At 34.3% G+C, this 22645-nt stretch overlaps 2 protein-coding genes across 5 annotated transcripts; one reads left to right on the top strand and one right to left on the bottom strand.

Moving 5' to 3' along the window:
- Positions 1-214: 214 nt before the first annotated feature.
- Positions 215-10129, top strand: LOC145572138 (protein LOW PSII ACCUMULATION 1, chloroplastic-like). Of its 4 annotated transcripts, none has more exons than XM_081631157.1 (10): positions 215-517; positions 2814-2917; positions 3382-3517; positions 3649-3880; positions 4057-4214; positions 4738-4926; positions 5155-5255; positions 7318-7414; positions 9172-9247; positions 9794-10129. In XM_081631157.1, exons 1-9 carry the CDS (start codon positions 266-268, stop codon positions 9244-9246), a joined length of 1344 nt encoding a protein of 447 aa, XP_081487283.1. In that variant the 5' UTR covers positions 215-265; the 3' UTR covers position 9247; positions 9794-10129. The 4 variants fall into 4 exon arrangements, with proteins under 4 accessions (XP_081487283.1, XP_081487284.1, XP_081487282.1 ...); XM_081631158.1 differs by having other exon boundaries at positions 9816-10128; XM_081631156.1 differs by lacking the exon at positions 9794-10129 and adding an exon at positions 9375-9737.
- Positions 10130-13784: 3655 nt separating this feature from the next.
- Positions 13785-16557, bottom strand: LOC145572137 (heat shock factor-binding protein-like). The gene is made up of 5 exons (XM_081631154.1): positions 16426-16557; positions 15240-15293; positions 14840-14863; positions 14728-14770; positions 13785-14255 (listed from the first exon to the last, which is right to left on the bottom strand). Exons 1-5 carry the CDS (start codon positions 16426-16428, stop codon positions 14101-14103), a joined length of 279 nt encoding a protein of 92 aa, XP_081487280.1. The 5' UTR covers positions 16429-16557; the 3' UTR covers positions 13785-14100.
- Between the last annotated feature and the right edge of the window lie 6088 nt (positions 16558-22645).

Below are 22645 nucleotides of genomic sequence, written 5' to 3'. Positions count from 1 at the left end.
TGGAGCTAAACTGAATTGAACTGAATAGAGCTGAAATGAATATTTTATGAGAGAAGAAAATTAGAAGCTAAACTGAAGTGAACTAAACTAATTGGACCTGAACTAAACTGATATTAAGGTGAAGTGAACAGGCTCTTGGTCGATCACCAAATCACTATCGGAGACATCCCAAAACGACTTGTTTTATGTAAAGGTGGAAAGCCAGGGGCCGTGGTAAAGCCTCACTTGGCGCCTGCTTGTTGTTCACAAATCTAACCCCCAAAACATGGCAGTGGCTTCACTTATCCACCACCACCAAATCTTCTGCTACTCAAACCCAAAACCCCATTTTCATTCTTCAATCAAAACAAGAACAAGACAATGGTTTCTCAACACCATTCCCAACTCTTCAACTGCCCACAAAATAGCTCGATTCTCTTTCATTTGTTGTACTTCTTCGTCTCCGCCTCCGGATACGGCTGCGCAGACGCCGGAGTCATGCGTCAATTCTGGGCTCTCTCTCTTTTCCAAAGGAAGGGTGTGTTCTTCTGTCTTTCATTTTAATGATTATGTTTTATCAAGTTTGGAATGTTGTGATGTGGGTTTGTTGAATTTTGTTGATTATTTTTTGAATTGATGAAAATTTTCATGTGGGTGTTCTTTGATTTTGACTTGCTTTAGAATTTGAGAACGAAAATGTTAATTTATGGGGAATTTTGGTTGTTTATTGGTATATTATATGGTTTGTTGTTTAGTAAAAGAATGTAGATGGAGTTTGTGATGACTGGTGTGGAGGAAATGAGCTAATTTATTCTATTTCAAAAATGTGCTAAGATGAACTCCAAAAATTTGGAACTTGATACTCCAAATCGGTACTGTATTTGAGTATTTCAAATTAGACTCGGAGAGCCTCCTGTCCTCCTTGAGTTCCTTTGCCATGGAAATTGGACAATCATATAGCTTTCAATTTACCTTTTTTGATGATAATGTGAACTTATAATTTGTTCGTTCTATAATACATGAATTGATGATTAGTGCGAAAATCGGCGGTCAAAAAAACTGTAATCTTTGGGATGAGGACATTTCTTCACTCTGGCTTTATTTGATTTGATTGGAAGTTCTTGTAATGGCAAATGATTTCCATGAAAATCAATTATCGTAAAATTAGTTTTCCTTTGTTTGGTTCCTTATAAGAAAGGTTATAGAGAAAGGGATGGGACAAGAGTAAAGGGGGATATTGCAAGTGCAACCATGATCATTTTATTGTTTACCAATTTGTTCCCTAGGTAAGTGCATGGGCAAAAAATTAGCCTTTGTTGAACCATGTACAAGGTACGACTGGCTGTACCTAGAAATTTGCTGCAAAGGGTGGTAAAGGGTAGGGAGAAAAATAGGGCTTTCTCCGTCTTTTCAAGAAGAAAATATCTCAATCCTTGGGAGAGCTAATTCACATCCATAGGATCACTATTTCACAACCCTTTGCAAACCAAGCAAAGGAGAATGGAAAAATCATATTCCTCGAAAATGTTTTCCACGCAACCAAATGCTCTCCAAATGGGCCTATGTACTATGTAGAATCCCAAACCTCATGCTAAGTATATGTCTTTTTCTGCTTCCCTTGTTTGGATCTTTTAACGTGAAGGATTAGACCTGATATCAGTGATTGGTGATGGTTCCTTGGGGACAAAAATACAGTTTTGGCTTCCCTAACTGCTGACTTGCCTAACTCAACTCCAAATGCACCTTCACCTGCCTTCTCAAATTTGATTCCCCAAACCATGGTGCCTGACTGCCTTTGATGTTCAGACCTCATTATCAGATTTGTGGTTGAATATCTCTGATGCAAAAGTGCTATATTCATTGGATTTGGTCCTCATAATAACTTAGAGGTAAGCTAAATTTGGGTAATTGACTCTGCTGCTGGTTTTCTTTCACCATGCAATTTTTGAATCTTACTTCTGAAGGGAAGGCATCCTCAATTAACCTAGTGAAGTAAGCATGGATTTAGAATAAACCATTTTCCTCCCATGAAATTTATAGGATGCTTATTGTTTCTCTTTATGCTACTACGATAACAACCACCCATTGTAGATCCTGACATGGGAAGCCAACTGAATTTGGGGAGGTCCTAATGCGTGAACCCTTTGCCCTAATTGGTACTTCCTCCGTTTCTTTTTAGTTGGCATGTTTCTTTAGTCACGTTTGCCAATGCACAAATTCAACCACTAATATCTTTAATTACCGATAAGCAAAAATTATAAAAAGTTGATATTTTGAATATATATATTGCGACGAATCTAACAAGATCTCACATGACTATATTTTTTTATCACGTATAAAGCACAAAACACGGTCAAAGGCGAGTGTGTGAATAGTGCTAAAGTCAAAACGTGTCAATCAATAAAAAATGGAGGTAGTATAAGACAGTGAAGAGGTTGAGCAAAACATAAATTTTGTTATTTCACTAAGAGCTGTTTCTTCTACTGTTGATGTGCCTGTCTTCACTCTTTCATACTCCCATAATTTTACTTTAGGCTATACTGAGAGCTTTAATTGGCTTCACGATTCAAAAACTAGGTCTATCTTGAACTGTTTATTTCCCAATACAAAGAGTATATATGTATATATATATATATATATATATATATATATATATATATATATATATATATATATATATATATATATATATATATATATATATATATATATATATATATATATTCTTTTGACCTTTTTCTCTTTTGCAGTCTTAAATTAGGACCGTTTCTTGCTGCACCTGTTATATTCTCCTATTTAAATGACTTGAAAGAGTGTCCACTTGTATTTTGCAGGTTAGAGAAGCTCTGATACAATTTGATACAGCACTTAGCTTGAATCCTAATACTATGGAAGCTCAAGCAGCACTTTACAATAAAGCATGCTGTCATGCCTACAGGTAATTTATGTCTTTTCCTTGTGATCCAGACTTTGTTAAGTGTGCTTTGGAATCTGTTGTCCGTCATGTTTCAGATATCAGCATTGCATATTTATTAGTCTCTCCATCTCAAAAATCTTAATACCACAAAACAAGACTTGCTATTAAACTTGCTAATTGGTCTCCTTCGAAAGAAACACATGTTGTTTTCTTCTTATAAATTAGGCATTTCCTTTTATTTTAGTTTCTAGATTTATCCTGGAAGTTCAATAGCTTTTCGAAGATGTTCTTGTGAAGGAACTATTTTATACTAAAAGATCGAAATGTTAGTGGACATTGACAGTACAATTTCCTTTTTATCTTTGTGCATGATGCTCTTCTTCTTGCTGATCTTATCTATGAATAATTTAGTGTTTTGAAATCTCCAAGATTTATTCTGACAGATCTGTTATACTGGTTTTTTGGTTTCCTTTCTTTTGAGGCAGGGGGGAGGGTAAGCTAGCTGCTGAGTGTTTGCGCACTGCTCTTAAAGATTATAACCTTAAATTTGGGACCATCCTCAATGACCCAGACTTAGCCTCTTTCAGAGCTTTACCAGAATTCAAGGAATTACAAGAAGAGGTTTTAGTTATCAATTTTTGTGACTGACTTTTTATTAGATACTGCTTGTATGAGCTTCAAGTATATTACATCCAATTTCTTTTTCTCTTTGCTTTTAAATAAAAATCATTGTTTTCCAATCTAAAATGCAGGCTAGAGTTGGTGGTGAGGATATAGGCGATAGTTTCAGGAGAGACCTCAAGCTCATTAGTGAAGTACAAGCTCCATTTCGTGGAATCCGGAGATTTTTTTATGTAGCTTTTGCAGCAGCTGCAGGAATTTCCACTTTTTTCACATTACCTAGGTTGCTCCGAGCAATTCAAGGAGGTGAAGGTGCTCCTGATCTATTAGAGACTGCTGGAAATGGTGCTGTAAATATAGGAGGTAGACATGACATATTATATGTATTTCTGATATACTTTATTTTGCACTTGTTAATATCAAGCACAAGGTTTGAGTCATCTTCGCTCTTTATGGAAATGAAATTGCTTGAGTGTTTCATAATGTATCACTAAAACATTTCTTGAAAGTAATTAAGTTATAAAATCAGCAATATGCAGGCATTGTAATTCTGGTGGCACTGTTTCTCTGGGATAATAAGAAAGAGGAGGAGCAGCTAGCACAAATATCTCGAGATGAAACTCTATCACGGTTACCTTTACGTCTTTCTACTAATCGGGTTGTTGAGTTGGTGCAGCTACGGGACACTGCTAGACCGGTAGGTATCCATTTTATTTACAAATAATACGCACTTTACTCTAGGAAGAATTATGTGATTTTATATTGTTGTAAGCCGTGCAAAAATATTTTCACAATAATAAATTATGTTCTGTCAATTGTACCTCATTTATTCTTTTCCCTATTAACTCAACTGACCTTATACTTTAATTAACCATCGGTTATACTTGTGATGATTATGGACTTAAGTAGATCTCCCAGTCTTAAGTCTTAACCCTAAGATAAATACTAAATAGCTGTCCAGTTGAGTAAGTTGCAATGTATTCCTGGCCTTTTTCTCTAAGTGTACTTAATATGATAAGCAAAATTGTCTTGGCTCTTTTCTGGATAAGGAAAGTATGATAACAATAGCTTAGGCTTTGACTCCAGTTTACAATAGATGGCATGTGTTTTTTCCCCTTCCTGCATCATATAGTTAACGATTTATATTTGTAGATAGGTGTATGATATTGAAGTTTATCTCAATTAGTACCCTCATTTGCTGAGACTATTTTTGATTCTAGGTTATTCTGGCTGGCAAGAGGGAGAATGTTTTAATGGCAATGCAAAAAGCTGAAAGGTTTAGGACTGAGCTTCTTAGAAGAGGTGTTCTTCTAATTCCTGTCATTTGGGATGTGGTTGAGGCAGCTCCAGTGGAAAAGAAGGGCTTTGGGGGTTCTGCGAAGGCTAATGCTGCTCTTCCCTCTATTGGGGTATGTTTATTCTATATTTTTGCTTCTAAATAATTTGCAATTGAAGAATAATTTTGCTGCTGCATAAGCCAGGATTTAATGTTTGCAATCATGTTGTGCATGTTATGGCTGTTTCTAATAATTACTTGATTTGGAAATAATTGTGCATTTTTCATCAACATTAAGCATAATTTTACAAACCTGCTAAATCTTAAGAGCAATTTCATTTTTTGTGTTCTAACATTTTAGGATGACTTTGAGAAACGAGCTCAGTCTATAACTACAAAATCCAAGTTGCAAGTTGAGATACGATTCAAGGCTGAGGCTGTGTCCCCTGCAGAATGGGAAAGGTTACCTGCTTTCTATTTTGCCTACTTGTTATTAATTACAAACATAGAACTATAACCCTAGAAGGATATGCCACTTTGTGAATTTAGCCAAACATAATCTGTTACGTGTTTTCTTAAAAAACGAAATTATATAAGACTACCTGTCTACCTCTCTCCTAATTAGTTGGATCTTCATTGCTCCCAATTTCCCATGCTCATTCTGTTGAAGTTCATAATAAATGCAGTTTATGCAGTAGGTTAATTATTCAATGAGATTTGAAGTTAATTGAAATTTACTAGTTCAATTCAAGGTTGCTTAATGAAGTTTTGTGAATGTTCACTTCTAGTATCTGCATGAAGTCCCTGTACAGGTTTATCCATGTATCTGCAGCATACCTTAAGCTACTAATGATTTTAGCATATTCAGTTTGATTTATAACATTTTGATCATTCACAGTAGGATACAATTGAATATGGGAGTCTAAAGTACTATTTCTAGGCTTGCAATTAAAGTAACTGTCTTTTTTCAACATTTTCTCATTGCAGTGAGACTGATCAAGAAACATTAAAATTCTTTTAAAAGATCCAACTTTTTAACTCTACGTTTTATTACTAGCTTAATCTGTGTGCCAATCTCACATATGAAGAAATCAAGGATAGGAGTAATAATATTATCCCTACCTTTTAAAAAGTATGAGAAAACACTTATGAATAATGTGAGGACAATTGTTTCCTTAAAATGTTATTTAATCTATATGTCGCTATTGATATGATGTTAATTGCATCTAAGCTTTTTCTGGTGTGATTTAATGATTTAAATCTAATAATTAGTGTTTGGACAATTATATCATCTAAAAAATTTGTTTACTTATTTGCCCTTATTAATGTTTATTGTCTTTTTTTTTTTAGAACTCTTAAAAATAGTGAGTAGACGTTTTTACCCATTTATTTATTTATTTATTTTTAATGTATTTTCCCTCATTAATGTTGTCAACAACTGAAAGGGCTCTCTAAACATGAATAGTTGTGGCGCGCGCGTTAGCCACTCTGGTATAGGGAAATTTAACAATAGAGGTCTCAATTATGATTTGTCCACTTTAAAAGGTCCCAACTTTTCATCAAAAAACAGTCCCAAATATGATATTATTCTATTATGGAAGTAAAAGGATGAAAAGAAAGTAGATGAAGCCAAAATGAAGGAGCCTTTGAAGAGGAGAAAGAAATCAGGCGTGAGCTGGATAATTGGGGAATAGGAAAGATAGAGAGTGGATATATATGGTAGTTGCTCTAGGTACAGGGAAGGGAGATAGAAGAATTAAGAACCACTATGGCCATTGATGTAGTGGTTTGTGAGGGAGAAATTTAATTTATTTCCAGCATTCTGGTTGGTGGTGGTTATTGCGTAGGAGGGGGATGGTGGCTGGTGTTTAAATCATGGAGTTGGTCTTTAAAGAAAAAAGAAAGGAGAGGAATTATTTTTTGTGTGTTTTTTCTCCCGTAAAAGAAAAATAATGCATTTACTTTCAGCAAGTCATTAGTCATATGGGACTATTTGAGAAGAAATTCTCATAGTTGGGAATATCCTTTTATCCCTAGTTAAACGAAAGCTGAGACCTTTAAAAGACGATTGGCCATAGTTGGGACCTTTTTATCAATTTTCCTTATAATAGCAATTTCCTGTAATAGACTTTATTTTGGAAAAACGAAATCATGGATCATGAAAACATTGACTCTAAAATGCAGGTATTTGAAGCTATGCTCAATGGGTTTTTTGTATATATTTTTTAAACATAGTGAAGATTGTAGTCTGTAGATTTATGCCTTTTCTTCTTTATTATTATTCTATGGAGGTGATTTATACTAAATCCCTTTTTAAAGAATAAATCTGTGTTTGGTCTCTCTTGTCAGCTGTCACTATCCCACAAGATGCAATGTCATCCTATGTGTACTTTGTTTCCTTGTCTTTCCTTCTTCCCTCCCCTCACCAATTCCTGGAATGTCAAACAATATTTTGAAGTTAGAAAGAGAACTATCTGGAACATATATCAATCTTTAGGGTCTGCTTATGTTATTCTAATTTCAGGTGGATAAAGGACCAGCAAAAATCAGAAGGAGTCACTCCTGGTGAGGATGTGTACATAATACTACGCCTAGATGGTCGGGTTCGCAGGTCAGGCAAGGTTAGTTTTCTTGATAGACTATCAATCAACTCTGCTTGTGCATGTACTAGATAACTAACATTGCAATGTTTTTATACTAGCTAATTAATTAAGCTTTCCTGGATGGTGTTTGGATATTTGAAATCATTCTTAAGGGGACCCCTCCCTGCATAAACAGTTGTCGAACCTCCATCTTGCAAACATGAAGTGGGGTGGGTGTATATGGCCTTGGTGAATTGTTTAAATCTGTAGCTTACGGAACACCTTGGAAATCTGCTTTGGGCTGAATAGTTTGTAGGGTTAATTATGAGAGTGCAACAAAAAGAAACAGAGTGTAATTGGCTTTTTTCAAAGATTGGCTAGGAAAGGACAGAGGGATTTGAATAGTTTGTAGAGCAAATTATGGGGTTGATACCAACAAAAGAAACAAAGTATAATTGGAAATTTTTTTATTTTTTTTTTTATTTTATTTATTTATTTATTTTTATTATTTTTTTTTTCCGGTTGTTGAGGAAGGGAGAGAGGGAGCCAGGGAGGGGATAGAGTCATAGAGATCTTGTTTTGTGATTGGTTTTTGCTTACATTTATATTTGTCAAACAGCCAAAATTATGTTAATCCCTCTTTCATTGTATAGTTACGAGTTAAGAGTTAAGACTAGGGACTTAGTAAATTCAACCCCTTTCTGTTGGTTGGAAGCCCCCTTAGGGACCGAGTAATTCTACTGTTGATGTACTTATTACTTCTCAAAAATTGCACCTGCCTAACCAAAACCAATCCAATAACACTGACACCACTAATATCTTTGTGCCTCTCCTAAAACCTCATAGCCTTATCCAAGGCCGAGTTTGGCTATGGCGGGTTGGTGAGGCCAACAATACCCTTGAGCATTGGAAAACACGAAAAGGGGGGAGGGGGAAAGGCTTAAGCTTGGTGACTTGATCTATTTTTGATAAAAGTGCAAGAGAAGATGGTTGTATGAGGATGGTCATGGTGGAACTTTAGGGTGCATATGGAGAGTTACTTCCTCCAATTTTTTTTGTTGCATCAGTTTGTAAATTGCTAGGAAATTTCGGAGATGAGAGAGATAGAGAGAATAAAAAAAAAAAAATTTGACCCATGTGATAGGATGGAGATAGAGAGTGTTTATCTTTTATATAATTTAATAGTTGTTTTTACAACTTTTAATGACAAGCCTCCAAACTCTTAATCCTTAAATCTTATCAACTTCCATATTTTAAATTTTCTTTCTTCCAAATAACTACCACACTCCAAATTAACAAATCCATAACTTCCTTTTTTTTTTAAAAAAAAAAATAACTTTCACTTATTTTTTTTTTCCCTAAATATACACATATCCCGTGCATTCGCACGAGTACATTCTAGTTAATTTAAAAAGAAAGTGATGCAACTAATATGAAATTTCTGTTTTAGAAACCGAGGAAGTAATTTTTTTAACCACTAATATTTTTAGTTAATGTTGGTTGATCTGAAACTAATTACTAAATTGGAAACAAAGGATTGTTAATTTATCAATCTAATTTTCATCAAGAGTTGGACAAATTTCTAAAACCAATATATGTGCATTTCAATATGACATTAGAGATGATCAAGAATTTATGAATTTCTGTGATGTTGTTACCATTTAAACCTAGTTTTTTTCACAAGCAGCATCTCTGCATTAGCCTGCCTTCAGGATTGTAGCATACACAATTAAAACAGGTGATATCTTTGCTTTGCATGCTATGTAGTTGATTATTTTCAAACTTAATGATTTCAGGGAATGCCTGACTGGCAGCAAATAATACAAGAGCTTCCTGCAATGGATAATTTGTTTAGCAAACTTGAAAAATGAGGTACTTGGCTGCATTTTCTGCTGGGTAACTTTGCTTTGAGAAATACTGTTTCTAAATTTATTTCTGTTCAATGGCATCTCATTTTTTGATTTTTGGTGTGTTCCTTGGATGAGATTGCTGGTGTAAGCCATGGTTAACAAATTAGAGGTGTGTGCAGTCCAGAAGATTTTGAGATCTCAAGTCTTTGCTACTCATCATCTTGCATTACAGTGTAGGAGAAGAGACCTAATATAAATTTCGCTTGTTTTTCTGTTGTGTACTTGTTTTGGCATTTTGATGTCATGATGTGCAGTTTTAGTTTTCTGTTGTATAGCTAGAAAGCCATTCCCATAGACTACCGGATGCTATGGATATCGTTTTGATTATAAATTCAGAACGAAAATTGAGTTTGAGCTTATACAAATACAGTGTTTATTCCACTGAAGTGTGTAAGAAATAAGTTCAATCCACCATGGGACATCAGAAATAGAGTTGTATAATGTTTATAACACTCAGATTATCTCATTCGATAGCAAGCTTTAAAATGCTGAAATTCTATGTGCTAAGGCCATACAGGCTACTCTTGCAGCCAAGGGAGAGGAAGGATCCAGCAAAAGGCTCGTGTGAGGCTAAAACTTAGCCTCAATTCATTGCGAAGCACTACACCAGCTGCATCGCAGTAAATGGAAATATTAGTGTTTATCAACCAAATGCCCTTACATGGAAGCCATGACATAACTCATGTTTACTCTGTATCATTATGTTTCGAAATTGATCTTTGATGATGTAGGTGTCTAACAAGCTTGTTTGGTTTAAATCTTGAGGGTACAATCAAAGATATGGGATTGAATTTTGTTTGTATTATTTTCTCTTAACACTTTTTTAATGACAATACTAAATTTTTTTTTTTTTTTTAAAGAAAAAGGATATTAAAATCATTATTGGAAAGATTATATAAAACAGAAAACAATCAAGGTATCAACCTAGAAAATCTTCAGGCGTCATGTCATAATTGTAATATGGCTAATATTAGAGTATGACATATTAACTTAAGGCAACAACAACAATTATCATTGTCCATTATTCGTCTAATTGGAAAAGGTGGATAAAATTGTCTCTTTTATTATGCAAAAGAGGAGATAGGCTACCAACTTCTACAAGGAGAGTGGAGAGTAATAATATATGGAACATTCGGTCAACCCAAGTTGGATGAACACAAAATTTGACAAAACGTTACATAAAACAATATCCATTTAAAATATCATACGCTTTATCTATGTTTAATTTTTTTACTGTAAAATCGATTATATCATGTACGTGAGTGTATAAGCCAAAAAATAATTTTAATTGTACATTACATCGAATTTTGACATGATAATTTATTGAAAAGTTATTTACACACCTAGTGAAACTAAGTTTTTGTGTTATCAATCTAGGCCTTACATAATGGTTATCGATTCAAAGGGGCTTTAATTATGAATCTTTTGCCAGTAACATATCAGATTTTTTTAACAAACGAAAAAATTAAGTCAAAACCATTTGAGTTAGGAAATTTATTAGCTTAGTATATAAGAATTAATGACTATTCATAAGCTGTACAAATTTTGGCCATAAAGTAAGCAAAATCTGATCAATGAGACATTCCACAACTTACGTGCCCTCAACAATGTTAGTTTAAGTTAAAATTCAAGTTGTTGTCTGCAACGCTCAAAACAAAGGTTGTTGTCTACAAATTTCAAAGTCGTAAGTACTTAATTAACAATTATTTATGCTAATACCGCCCAGCTTCGTGCCCTCAACTATGTTAATTGAAGAATCCAAACCAACCTAAAATTTAATTTTATTTTTTGACATCTCCAAACCAACCAAAATTAAAGTATTCTCCCGTCCACAAATAAGAGTCTCATTTTATCAAAAACTCTGATCTCTAGATAAAAATTTCATTTCACCTTTCAACAAATCTCACCGTCTTTTATTTATTCACTTTAATCTAACCAAATTATATAGCTTGTTTTGTTATATTCACTGTTGATAAACCAAAACCTTGATCGTATTTCACCTTCCTAAAAACGCGTTTTAGTGGTGAATGAGACTTAAATTTGGAATGAAGAGTGTATACAATGAACATCATATTAGTTACAACCTTCGTGGCACCTACTATGTTAGTTTATCAAGTCAAAGAACATCCCAAGTCAGCTGTCACCACCAATTCTACAAGTTAAAAAGACACAACATAAAACAGAATACAAACCCAAATAAAACAGCATAACCAAAAACACAGAAGAAAGATCACAAAAAAAGAAAAACATGGGCACAAAAACAGCAACCTCTTCTCTTGCCCTTCTCCTGGTTTTCTCTCTTCTCCTTACAGTATCGAGTTCATTCGAAGACAGCAACGAGTACGCGATGAGTTCAGAGGTCAGCCGACGTTCATTACTGGATGACGAAATAACCTTCATATCCTACTTAGTCCTGGACAAAAATCGTGTTCCCTGCTCCAAGGAAGGCGTGAGTTACTACAATTGCCTTTTTAATAATGAAACTGAAACTGCTAATCCTTATGAACGTAATTGCCAAGAAATTACTAGGTGCCAACGTTCTTAGTCATTTCTCTCATTGTTTTTGCAACTTCGTAAATTCTTTGGCAGTCCATCTTATATGATGGATTTATTGTTTGTATTAATAACGCAAATTATTAAGAAAGTGTGTCTATTTGTTGCAACATAATGTATTTTTTTGATTAAATGTCTAATTAATTGTGTGACAAAGGGTATGTCTTTTCTTTTGTTGCAACAAACTATACAACCTTATATGTATTTTGTCACAATTTATGGTACAATTCTTTTTCAAATTGTTTGGTAGTGTTAAACCCAATGCAAAAAAGAAAAGGTTAAAAAATCTTTTGATGTTCGATTTGAAGTTTACAAATACAGAGTACTCTTTATCTTTTTCTACATTGATTAGCTAACCAAACAACCATGAATGTACATTTTATAGCATGGATAATCTACACAGTTCATCGTTTAAATGTTTTAGTAACCTTTTTATCAACTCACTACATTAAAGCAAAAAAAAAAATATGGAGAGATTGCGGGAAAAAAAAAAGTAGAATTTGGATTCATGGAAGAGTGGTTACAAAAGTCCTTTGACATTTGGGATGCAAATGAGCCAATGTGTTTGTGAACAGCTTGTGAGTAAGCTCGATTAGTCTTGGTCAAAACTCGTTCATTAAGCAATTATACAAACCATTTACTTTACTTTACTTGGACAATGTCGAGTGCGACTTGTTAGCATTCAAAAACATCACTTGGTAATATCTTTTTTATCACTCGTTTATAACTCAAAAAAACTCTTGTACATTTTGATGGAATTATATAGAAACTTAATTTTTCCTTAAAATAAAAAGAATTACGTGCAATAGTCAATTAAAACTTGCTAAGGCCATTTATGAATTTTATGATTACTACTAGGATGGTATTTAAGCGAACAAACGTTCTCCATTTCTTCACAACTTTTTGTTGCTTTGCATGTTGATTATTGAAGATAATGCACTCCATCTTAATTATTATGAATTTATTATTTCAGCATGTTTTCAAAGGATTAATTAGAATTAATAGATTACTCCATATATAATTTTAAAAGCATTTTACCAAAGTATGCTAAACTGAAGCTTGAACTGGAGCTAAAATTACAAGCAAGCAAAGATCAAACCGAGACCATGCAAATATTTTACCAAGTGAAACAAGCTCGAACAAGAAAAATTAAGAGCTCATTTGAGCTTGAGCTCGATCATGCTAAAATGCCAATATTTTTCATCCAACTCAGCTCGAGCAAGCTTATACATATACAGCTCGGTTCATCTGTAGCCATAATGTACATGTACAATTTCCTAAGCATTAACCTGAGGTATTGCAAAAAAAATTTAACTTCCGAAAAATTCTCAAAGATGCTTATATTTCTATTATTATACTATCCTTATCTTTAATAATTACCCGTGAGAAAAGTCATTTTTTACTTCATTAATTATGTACTACAAAGTAGTTCCTTGCCCAAGCATTCTCAAATGTGTATTCACAAGAAAAAAATATACTAACTCCGATTTTTTTTAGATACAACTTTAGGGTATTATTTGAGAGAGATAAAATATTTCAAAATTACAACTAAAAAAAATCAGAGGTAGTATATATACTCCGTATATTTTTTTTATAAATTATTGTAAGTTTATATTCACTAATATTTATTATCACGTAACTTAAGCTTATACTTCATAGTAAGTATAGATGAAAGAGTCAACTCGTAATTTTTTTTTTTTAATCAACAGTGGTACTACCACACTGACTGTCTGACTGATATCTTAAGTCATAGTCGAATTCCTGAAAAGAAAAGCAAATCTAAGTCCATGATTTATTCTCCTACTGACTTTGTGACTTGCAAAGCTTTTATACCAATTTCAATATGTTTGCAGCCTTGCAGACAGCAGCAATCGAATTAGACTCATGAGCATCACATATGGTTGACAGGTACTCCGTAACAGCCAAAACTGAGGAATAGCAGACGATGAAAGCACAAGATGGTGCTAGTAGCCGAGACATTTACTTCATATATCAAGGATAGATATCAAGGGCTGCTAACTCCCTTACAATACAATAGATCATTAACTATCAACTCTTCACACATCAAGTCAAGAATATTGGTAACTGCTAAATAGGCAACTAAGCTACACACAGTAAATCTCCAATTCTCCAGTGACACATATGGTTCAAACTTCATAGCATTGATTCAAGAACAAATTTCTTGAGAATGTTAATATCAGAACATAGTGAGATCCCAAAAACAACCAATGGAAAGTAGGCACCTTGAATCCTTGATGGACTTCATTCGGTGTTAATAGAAGAATCCTCTGGCTTGGAATCATCAGGCTTAGATTTCGATGCTGGCACTGGAGAGGGAGACTCCTCTGGTCCCATTTCTTCTTTCAGATCCTTAATGCTCTGCTCTAGTTCATCGATACGATTACCCATCTCATCTAGTGCAATTGTGGTTAAGAACAAAACAGTCTGGAAGTTTATGGTGCAGTAATCTTAATCATGCCATAGAAAGACGGAAGTTCTGAAACTCTGTCCTCGTGAAAAGATCAAAAACAATAGCCAGATAAACAAACTAGCAACTAAGGTAAACAATCAATGATGGTCTTGCACAACATTCAGTTGGTAAGTGAAGTTCAAGTAAATTTAGACAAACTAAAACAAAAGCACACGGAGAAAGGAAATAAAAACATTTCACAGCCTAAGTCTCAGTAAATGCACCCAACACTACCTCATCAATTGTACAAAGTATAATGCAAGTAAAAAAGAAAAGTTGGGTTATAACTGACAATGCCCAAATAAAAGAGAAAATGTGCCCATGAAGGAATATTTCTTTATATATAGCCTAAATTTCAACAGATGTACCAAATGCTATTATATACTCAGTAATGCTTAAGAGATGAATAAAAAGGATATTTTTTGTCACAATGCCCTCAGACATAGCTTGAAATCTGGTTTGCTGCAAAAGAAAAATTAATGTCAACAACGTCATTAGCATACATTATAAGGGGTATGAAGCACCAATTACCATTTGCTGAAGAAGATTTTGCACCTGAAAAACAAACATAAATCATAAGTATTACAGAGCAATACTATCAGAGAGCACAAAGATATACAGTTAGTAACATGTATGGTACAAGGTTACATTCACAATAGGAAAAATGTAATCAATCAAGTTCAATACTGTGAGATTAATCAAGATGCAATTTCCTTGAAATATAACATTACAGCAAGCCCTAGATATGAAGTTATATACAAATAAATAGTTCTTTGCAGAAATATTGGGATGTAAAAAAAAAAACATCTAAGGGCATTTGAAAAAACATAAGAGTAAAAAAAAATGAAATCACATGAAAAGAGAATATAAAGAGAAATTTGCTTTAAGGATTAAACATCCAAGTAATCCAGACAAATATCAAACAACTTACAAATGCAGCCATATCAGTGGTATTTTGCTTAGGTTCATCTGAATCATGTCCATCCTGCCACCAAAATATCCAATAAATCATTTAAAAAGCTAAACATAAGCTGAAATGACAAGATTAAACAAGTAAATGGGATCCAATCGTAACTAGACAAGAAAGCCGTACACAAAATATTTATTGTTAGCAAAGCTAAAATCTCAAGACTGTATATTTACAAGATATAATTACAACTAGAAAATCATGAAACAGCAAATAAAATCTAATGAGGATATCTTACAACCCCACATTCAATTCTAGCTCGTAGTCAAGCCGAATAATAAACCAATTACGGAGTATCTTAAAGAGTTAAAGCCTTGATGGTCTTGCTATGCACATAACCTTGATGCAATTCCACCTCCAATTTGACATTTGACAACATATACTCCTAGACTAACATTACCATAGCTTCCATTTTTTTAACTAAAACATCTTCTTTACACTGTCCAAGCCACAACAATTCATGGAACAGCAATAAGCCCACTGATTGTATACAGTTATAAACACAAAATTAACTCGTGTAGTGGCATTGCCTTATAAATGTTATAATGTCATAGCAATAAAGGACCTACCACCCTCTTCAACCTTTCCTATACAAGATTCATGAAATGCTAAATGACTTGCAGATTAAGTTTTTGGTCAGTATCCGAACCTTCACCCGCTCGTAAAATGGAGAACGGATTGTACCCGAGGGTTCCAAGACTTCTAACAGCAAACGAATCGAAAATTCGAAATGCTGGACTTACAGAATGATAATTCAATCAATTGAAACTAAAGAGTAAAGATTATCTTCCATAATTTACATGGATTTCTTTGATCAAGCAAATTGCAACACAGTAAACAAGATATATTGGTAGAGATCGCAAAAAAAAAATCAAATACCCAAAAAAAACCTACATCGAAATAACCCAAAAAAACGAAAATCCACAAAACCCCACAATTTGAATATCAATAATCAGAAATTACAGAATTAAATAGATCGGATAGAGTTGTTCAAATAGCAAGATCAGAAATGCATAATAGTAGCGCAATTACAACTAATTACGACAAAAAATTGAAATCGAAGTATCGCAAACGGCAAAAACCTAAGATTCACATAAAATTTTTAAAAATATAATTAAAAAAAATGGAGAAATTAGAGAAAAGAGCGTACCATTGTCGTCGCTGAATGAATTGGAATTGGAAATGTGGAAATTCGAAAGTTTGGATTACAGAATGAAGGAAATGAATGGAATGAATGGCTTTGCTTTTGTTGTTTTTGTTTTTGTTTTGGAAGTGCGACGCGCGTGAGTGGAAAAGCTTGCTAAAGGAACTAATTGAAAATTGAAAATTCAAAAAACAAAATGAAATTTAAAAAGGTAAATTCTAAAATCTAAATTATTCAAATTCAAATTGCATTACGTGTGTTTTCGCAAAAAATAAATAAAATAAAATAAAAAAATATTTAATTGCATTACGTGTGAGTAGGCTTCGCTAGTGCTTACTTTGTAAGATTACTACCTTCGGTCAATTTTATGCAAATAATTAACCCAATTATGATGTCAGTTATTGCCATTGACATAAATTACATTTTTCGGTTGATAAGTGAAGGCATAACTTACATTTTACGGCTTATCAAGTGATTAATAAGGCACGAAAATGATATAAATAAAATGACAAAAATCAATATCAATACTAATCAATATCAATACTAATATATTAAAACAGGAAGTTGGAAGGACACTTGTCCTCTTCATGTTTTTCCTATTTTAAAAAACAATTTTTTCCTTTTGTTTAATTTTTTTTTCCTTTTAAAAATAATTTAAAAAATAAAAATCAATCAAACGTTGCTTCACTCCTCTTTGTCCCTCCATCCCAATTCGCAAATATATACTAATCATGTCTTCTCCCTAATATCAATGAAGCGTTACAGTTCACTTTTTTTTTTCTTCCACTTTTGCCTATTACGAACTATTTCTTTTCCTATATTGTTCATCTTTTGTTTCTTTAATAGTCAGCTCACTATCCAAATATATTGAGGCGATTCAAATAAGCTCACAACTATATTATAGAGCAGCTAAAAATCACAAAAGCTAGTTAAAGTAAAGTTTGTGAATACTGCAAAAGTCAAATGGTGTCAACTAAAATAAACGGAGGAAGTACAAAGGAAAAAACTTGTGTGGACATAGTTCATAATAATATTGACCAAGGTTTATACGCATGCAACTGACATATTGTTGAACATAGTGACTCTAATTTTAACATAGTGGTCTTTATTAAAACTTGTGTGACCTTTAATATTATTGTGAATTTGAAATATGCAAATGTCAGTCAACGTTATGTTGAATATAGTGACCTTAATTTTGACATAGTAACATGTGTTGTTTATATTGGCTATTTCATTAAAAAATTTATTAAAAAAAATTAACCTCTTATAATCTTTATAATATTACATTGACTTTTATTTTAACATAATAACCTTTATTTTAACATAGCGATTTTAAAAAAAAAAAAATTAATAAAACGGCTATTGTGTAACTAATATTCGTGATTCACAATAAATTAATATGAAATAGGTTCATTTAATAGTTAATAAAATACAAATTACGACTAAAATAAGGAGGAAATTCAAGTTACTCAAGCTGAGTAACATGAAGGCAGGCAATGAAGGGCTTTTCTCCTATTTGGCTGATCTATGATGATGTAGATTGTCTTGCCAAGTCTTTTCATTTTTTTTTGTCTTTCTCATATACGTAGAGCGGGAAATATGGTATCCCATCTCATGGCTCGATGGGATACTTGTAATAGTGATGAACTTGTTTGTATTGATAACATTCCGCAAAGTCTCTTGACTCTTGCGAACTTTGATTTGGAATAAAATCTTGCTAACGTATTCCCTCAAATTAAAGCTGAGTAACAATGTTACTCAAGGGGCACAGTTGTAATTTCGCCTGCCTAAGTATGGGGTAAAATAGTTCGGCCCCTTTAATTGCTTTCTTCTTCATCTTCCCAATCTTAGATTTTCTCCATTATTGCCTCCACCATCCTCCATAGTTTAGCTTTCTCCATGAACGTCTCTTCCATTTCCACCACTTAAGGTGGTTAAAATTGCTGCTACGAACAAGATGTTTTCCCTAAAGGGTTGATATGGCCCTACTTAACACTCTTTATTACTAGGGTTTCATCATTTTGTTTCGCCGCAAAGCGGCAGAGTGGGCTTGATAAAGGACAAAGAAGAGGAGGTCGACGGGGGAAGAAGAAGATCAGAGGTCGACAGGCTTGAGAAAGGACGGAGGTCGATGGGCTTGAGAAAGAACAAAGAAGATCGAAGGTCGAAAAGGCTTGGAAAAGATCGGAGGTCGATGCCCGAGCTTGAGAAAGACTGGAGAATATAGGAGGTAGATGGTGGTTGTTGTGATGTGTTTGGCGGAGAGATGGTGGTGGCTGTGATGGTGGTGAACCGTGATGTCGGCGGAGAGAGATGAAGAAGAAAGTTGTAGCTATGGAGTAACCTAGGTGGAGAGAGATAAAGAAGAAAGGAGTGCCAATATTTACAAGATTGTCATTTGAGTAACAATATTTGTTACTCAAATTGAGTAACAAAACAGATAATTTACTCCATAATAGTTAATACGGAGTAGTAATAATAATAATAATAATAATAATAATAATAATAATAATAATAATAATAATAATAATAATAATAATAATAGATAGATAGATAGATAGATAGATAGATAGAGGAGTGGGGGCCCAGATTATATATCAGTTCCCCACTAATTTCTTGTAAAAACAACAACAACAACAACAACAACAACAACAACAACAACAACAACAACAACAAAACAACAACAACAACAACAACAATAATAGGTCGCTGCCCCTAAACTCATGAAGAAATTGGCAGATATATACTTCACAAAGGTTACTGCTTCTATCGAATCCACCTTCTCTTTATCTCCTCGACAATCAGCATTGTGGAAATCGCAACAGGGAGATCACACATCCGCTTGGCTTTGGGCGGTTCCTATTTCAAGGTTGGGTCAGACGATGAACGCAAAGACTTACCGATGTGTGTTATACTACCGATTGGGTGTTCCATTGTTCTTTGTCTTGACGTCATGCTCTGCTTGTTCAAGGGTTTTCACAGGGGATATTTTCGATGATCACACGGTGTCGTGTGCTGGTATGGTGGGTATTAAATATCGGCACAATGTTGTTCAGGATACCCTTGTTGATGTTTGCTATCGGTCAAGGATTTCAGCTAGAAAGGAGGTGGACATTGGGTTATTTGGAGGGAACGACGAGGCTCTCAGACCTACAGATGTGTTACTATATTCATGGGATTGTGGTCGCAATGTTTGTGTTGACTTGACAGGGTCTTCTCCATTGACACAATCTGGGCTTTCTGACTTTATTCCTGGACGGGTAGTGACTAATGCGGCCAATCGGAAGCGGGTCAAGTACGAATCCAGTTGTTGAGCAATTGGATATGGCCTACTTCCTTTCTCTTTCTCTTCTCTTGGGGAGTTAGAAAAGGAGGTTGTTGCATTGATGAAGCGGATCTAGAAGTTCTCGAAGACTCAAGACATTGGGGCGCGTGGTGCAACTTATATCTTTACTAGGATCGGCTTTTCTATAGCTAGAGGCGTGGGGGCCCAAATTGTATCTCGGCTTCCCACTAATTTTCTATAAGTTGTATAACTTTGTATGTTTTTGAGATTTAATAATAATAATAATAATAATAATAATAATAATAATAATAATAATAATAATAATAATAATAAGGCGGATTCCACTTTCCCCTTATCTCCGCATTAGGTTGCCTTATGGAAGTCCCTACAGGGGGATCACACTTCGGCTTGGTTGCGGACGGTCCCGATATCGAGTTTGGGTCAAATTATGAATGGTAAGACTTACCGTTGTGTTCTTTGCTACCGATTGGGTGTTCCTATGTTCTCCGTTTCAACACCGTGTTCTGCTTGCTCAAGGGTTTTTGATGGGGATATTTATGGGGATCATGCACTGTCTTGTTCTGGTATGGTGGGTATTAAACATCAACACAACGTTGTTCGTGACACCCTTGTTGATATTTGTTTTCAGTTTGGGATTTCTTCTCAAAAGGAGGTTAACGTTGGGTTGACTGGAGGGAACGACGTGGCTCTTCGACCAGCAGATGTGTTGCTTTATTCCTGGGATAGAGGCCTTGATGTATGTTTAGACTTGACAGGGTCTTCACCTATGACACAATCGAGGTTGTCTGACTTCGTTCCTGGTCATGTTGTGTCGGCGGCGGTTTAGCGGAAGCGGGACAAGTATGGGGCGCGTTGCAGGGCTATTGGCTATGGTTTTCTTCCTTTCTTCTTTTCTTCATTGGGGGAATTAGATAAGGATGCTATTGCGTTGCTAAAGCGGATTCAGGCATTCGCTAAGACTCAAGATATTGGTGCTCGTGCAGCTGCTCACATCTTCAGCAGGATCGGGTTCGCTATAGTAAGAGGGGTGGGGGCCCAGATTGTATCTCGGCTCCCCACAAATTTCTTGTAAATTGATTGACTTTGTAGGTTTTTTTTGATATTTTTATAATAATAATAACTGAAATGATATTAACTAAATTGAGGTGAACTTCAATGCAGTCTAAAAGAACAAGACTTGATTTTTTTTTTCCGACAGAACAGGATTTGATTCATCTGCCACCTTCACTAACTAAGTTCATTAAAGACATGCCTAGATAAGCTAGGTAATGGTTTGTGACGGAAAACCCCGAAAATGTTTGTTAGCATGTGAAAAAGATCGAGCTGAAAAATTGGAACATACATATTATGTTTCAATTAATTAAAAGGAAATTTTGACAATTACCATCTATTATTGTTTCCATTTTAGCAATTATCACCTACTATTTTTTTTTTTGAAAATTACCACCAACTTTTTTCTTAAATATCAAAAGTTCCCACCTAGTTGGGTCTCAACCACCTTTTGACGTCATGTGAGCCCCACCTAATACCTTCCATCCCTTTTTCCCTCCCATTTCTTATTTCTCACTCGATACTTCACTCCCAGGTTCAATTTTTCGCTGAAAGAAATCGAAAACATTGCAATTCACTTCTCCAAACCAAATAATTGATTGAATATTGTTTGCCTTTTCAATTTCATTCAGCGAAAAATTGAACCTAGGAGTGAAGTATCGAGTGAGAAATAAGAAATGGGAGGGAAAAAGGGAGTGAAGGTATTATGTGGGGCCCATATGACGTCATAAGGTGGTTGAGAGCCAACTAGGTGGGAACTTTTGGTGTTTAAGAAAAAAGTTGGTGGTAATTTTCAAAAAAATAATAGTAGGTGGTAATTGCTAAAATGGAAACAATAGTAGGTGGTAATTGTCAAAATTTAAAATGACTTTATCTTTATTAGCTTAAGCCGCCAACAGTGACTAACTCTTGATTTAAGGACTAAGAGCAACTCCAATGGTTGTAGCTAGGGACTTGCTTGCAATTTCAATAATTCCCTATCTACTAGTTTGACCATTGGAACTAGAAAACTCAATTAGCTTGGCTAAGCAAATTAGCTTTGCCAAGCTAATTTGCTTGGGAATTAAACTTGTCAAAACAAAATGCTCATTGCACCAATTTCGCTCTTTCAATGTATTTTCTATCCAACAACTATTACTAAGCTAATAGCTAAGTATTGGAGCAAAAATTAGCTAAAATGATAATTAGCTTAAAAGCTTATGTGGCATGGCTAGCTAATTGTCAAATTAGCTTGCCATTGGAATTGCTCTTACCCTATTTCTTTCAATATATATACCTTCTCGTCATCCTTGATTGCATTCCACCCTTAATTACAAAAAAAAAAAAAAAATTGGTACAAAGAAAAAAAGAATAAGGAATTAGAGTTATAATGAAGATGAAGATGTTTGTGATAATTACGGTGATCACAAACTTGTTAGTTGGAACATCGACAGGGCAGGTCGGGGACGCCGAAACATGTAATCAGACTAGTGACTGCGGCCCAAATCAGTGCTGTAACGCGTTTGGCTACTGTGGTCTAAGAGGCCTAGCACGTCCGGGTGCCGATGCCATCCCACAAACTGATGATCATGTTCCTCCTACTCGCAAAATTCCTAAGCAAGCTCCTTAAACTTGATAGAGTCATCATTGTCACAATAGGTCGGGTTGGGTTTGGCCTACCTTAGATTAAACAAATTCCTATCATGTAAAAATAAATAATAAGTTTCCACTGTATTGTGGTTACCGGAATAAAAATGTTATGTTTAATCGTGGTGTTGTAGATGAGATGAATAAATGTTATGTTATGTCAATATTAAATTAGTTTAATATATGGATTATATATATATATATATATATATATATATATATATATATATATATATATATATA

The sequence above is a fragment of the Chenopodium album genome, chromosome 12, assembly GCF_948465745.1.
Source record: "Chenopodium album chromosome 12, dcCheAlbu1.1, whole genome shotgun sequence".
NCBI lineage: Eukaryota > Viridiplantae > Streptophyta > Magnoliopsida > Caryophyllales > Amaranthaceae > Chenopodium > Chenopodium album.
This window is presented reverse-complemented; position numbering and strand designations above follow the sequence as displayed.

Excerpts from the sequence above, each read along its gene's own strand:
- LOC145572138 (XM_081631157.1), top strand. The coding sequence starts at position 266 with ATGGCAGTGGCTTCACTTATCCACCACCACCAAATCTTCTGCTACTCA. Across the intron at positions 518-2,813 it reads CTCTCTTTTCCAAAGGAAGG|GTTAGAGAAGCTCTGATACA; the intron begins GTGTGTTCTTCT and ends TGTATTTTGCAG. Across the intron at positions 4,927-5,154 it reads CTGCTCTTCCCTCTATTGGG|GATGACTTTGAGAAACGAGC; the intron begins GTATGTTTATTC and ends CTAACATTTTAG.
- LOC145572137 (XM_081631154.1), bottom strand. Across the intron at positions 14,864-15,239 it reads CCACTGATATGGCTGCATTT|GTGCAAAATCTTCTTCAGCA; the intron begins GTAAGTTGTTTG and ends TTTGTTTTTCAG. Across the intron at positions 14,771-14,839 it reads AAAATCTTCTTCAGCAAATG|CAAACCAGATTTCAAGCTAT; the intron begins GTAATTGGTGCT and ends TTTCTTTTGCAG.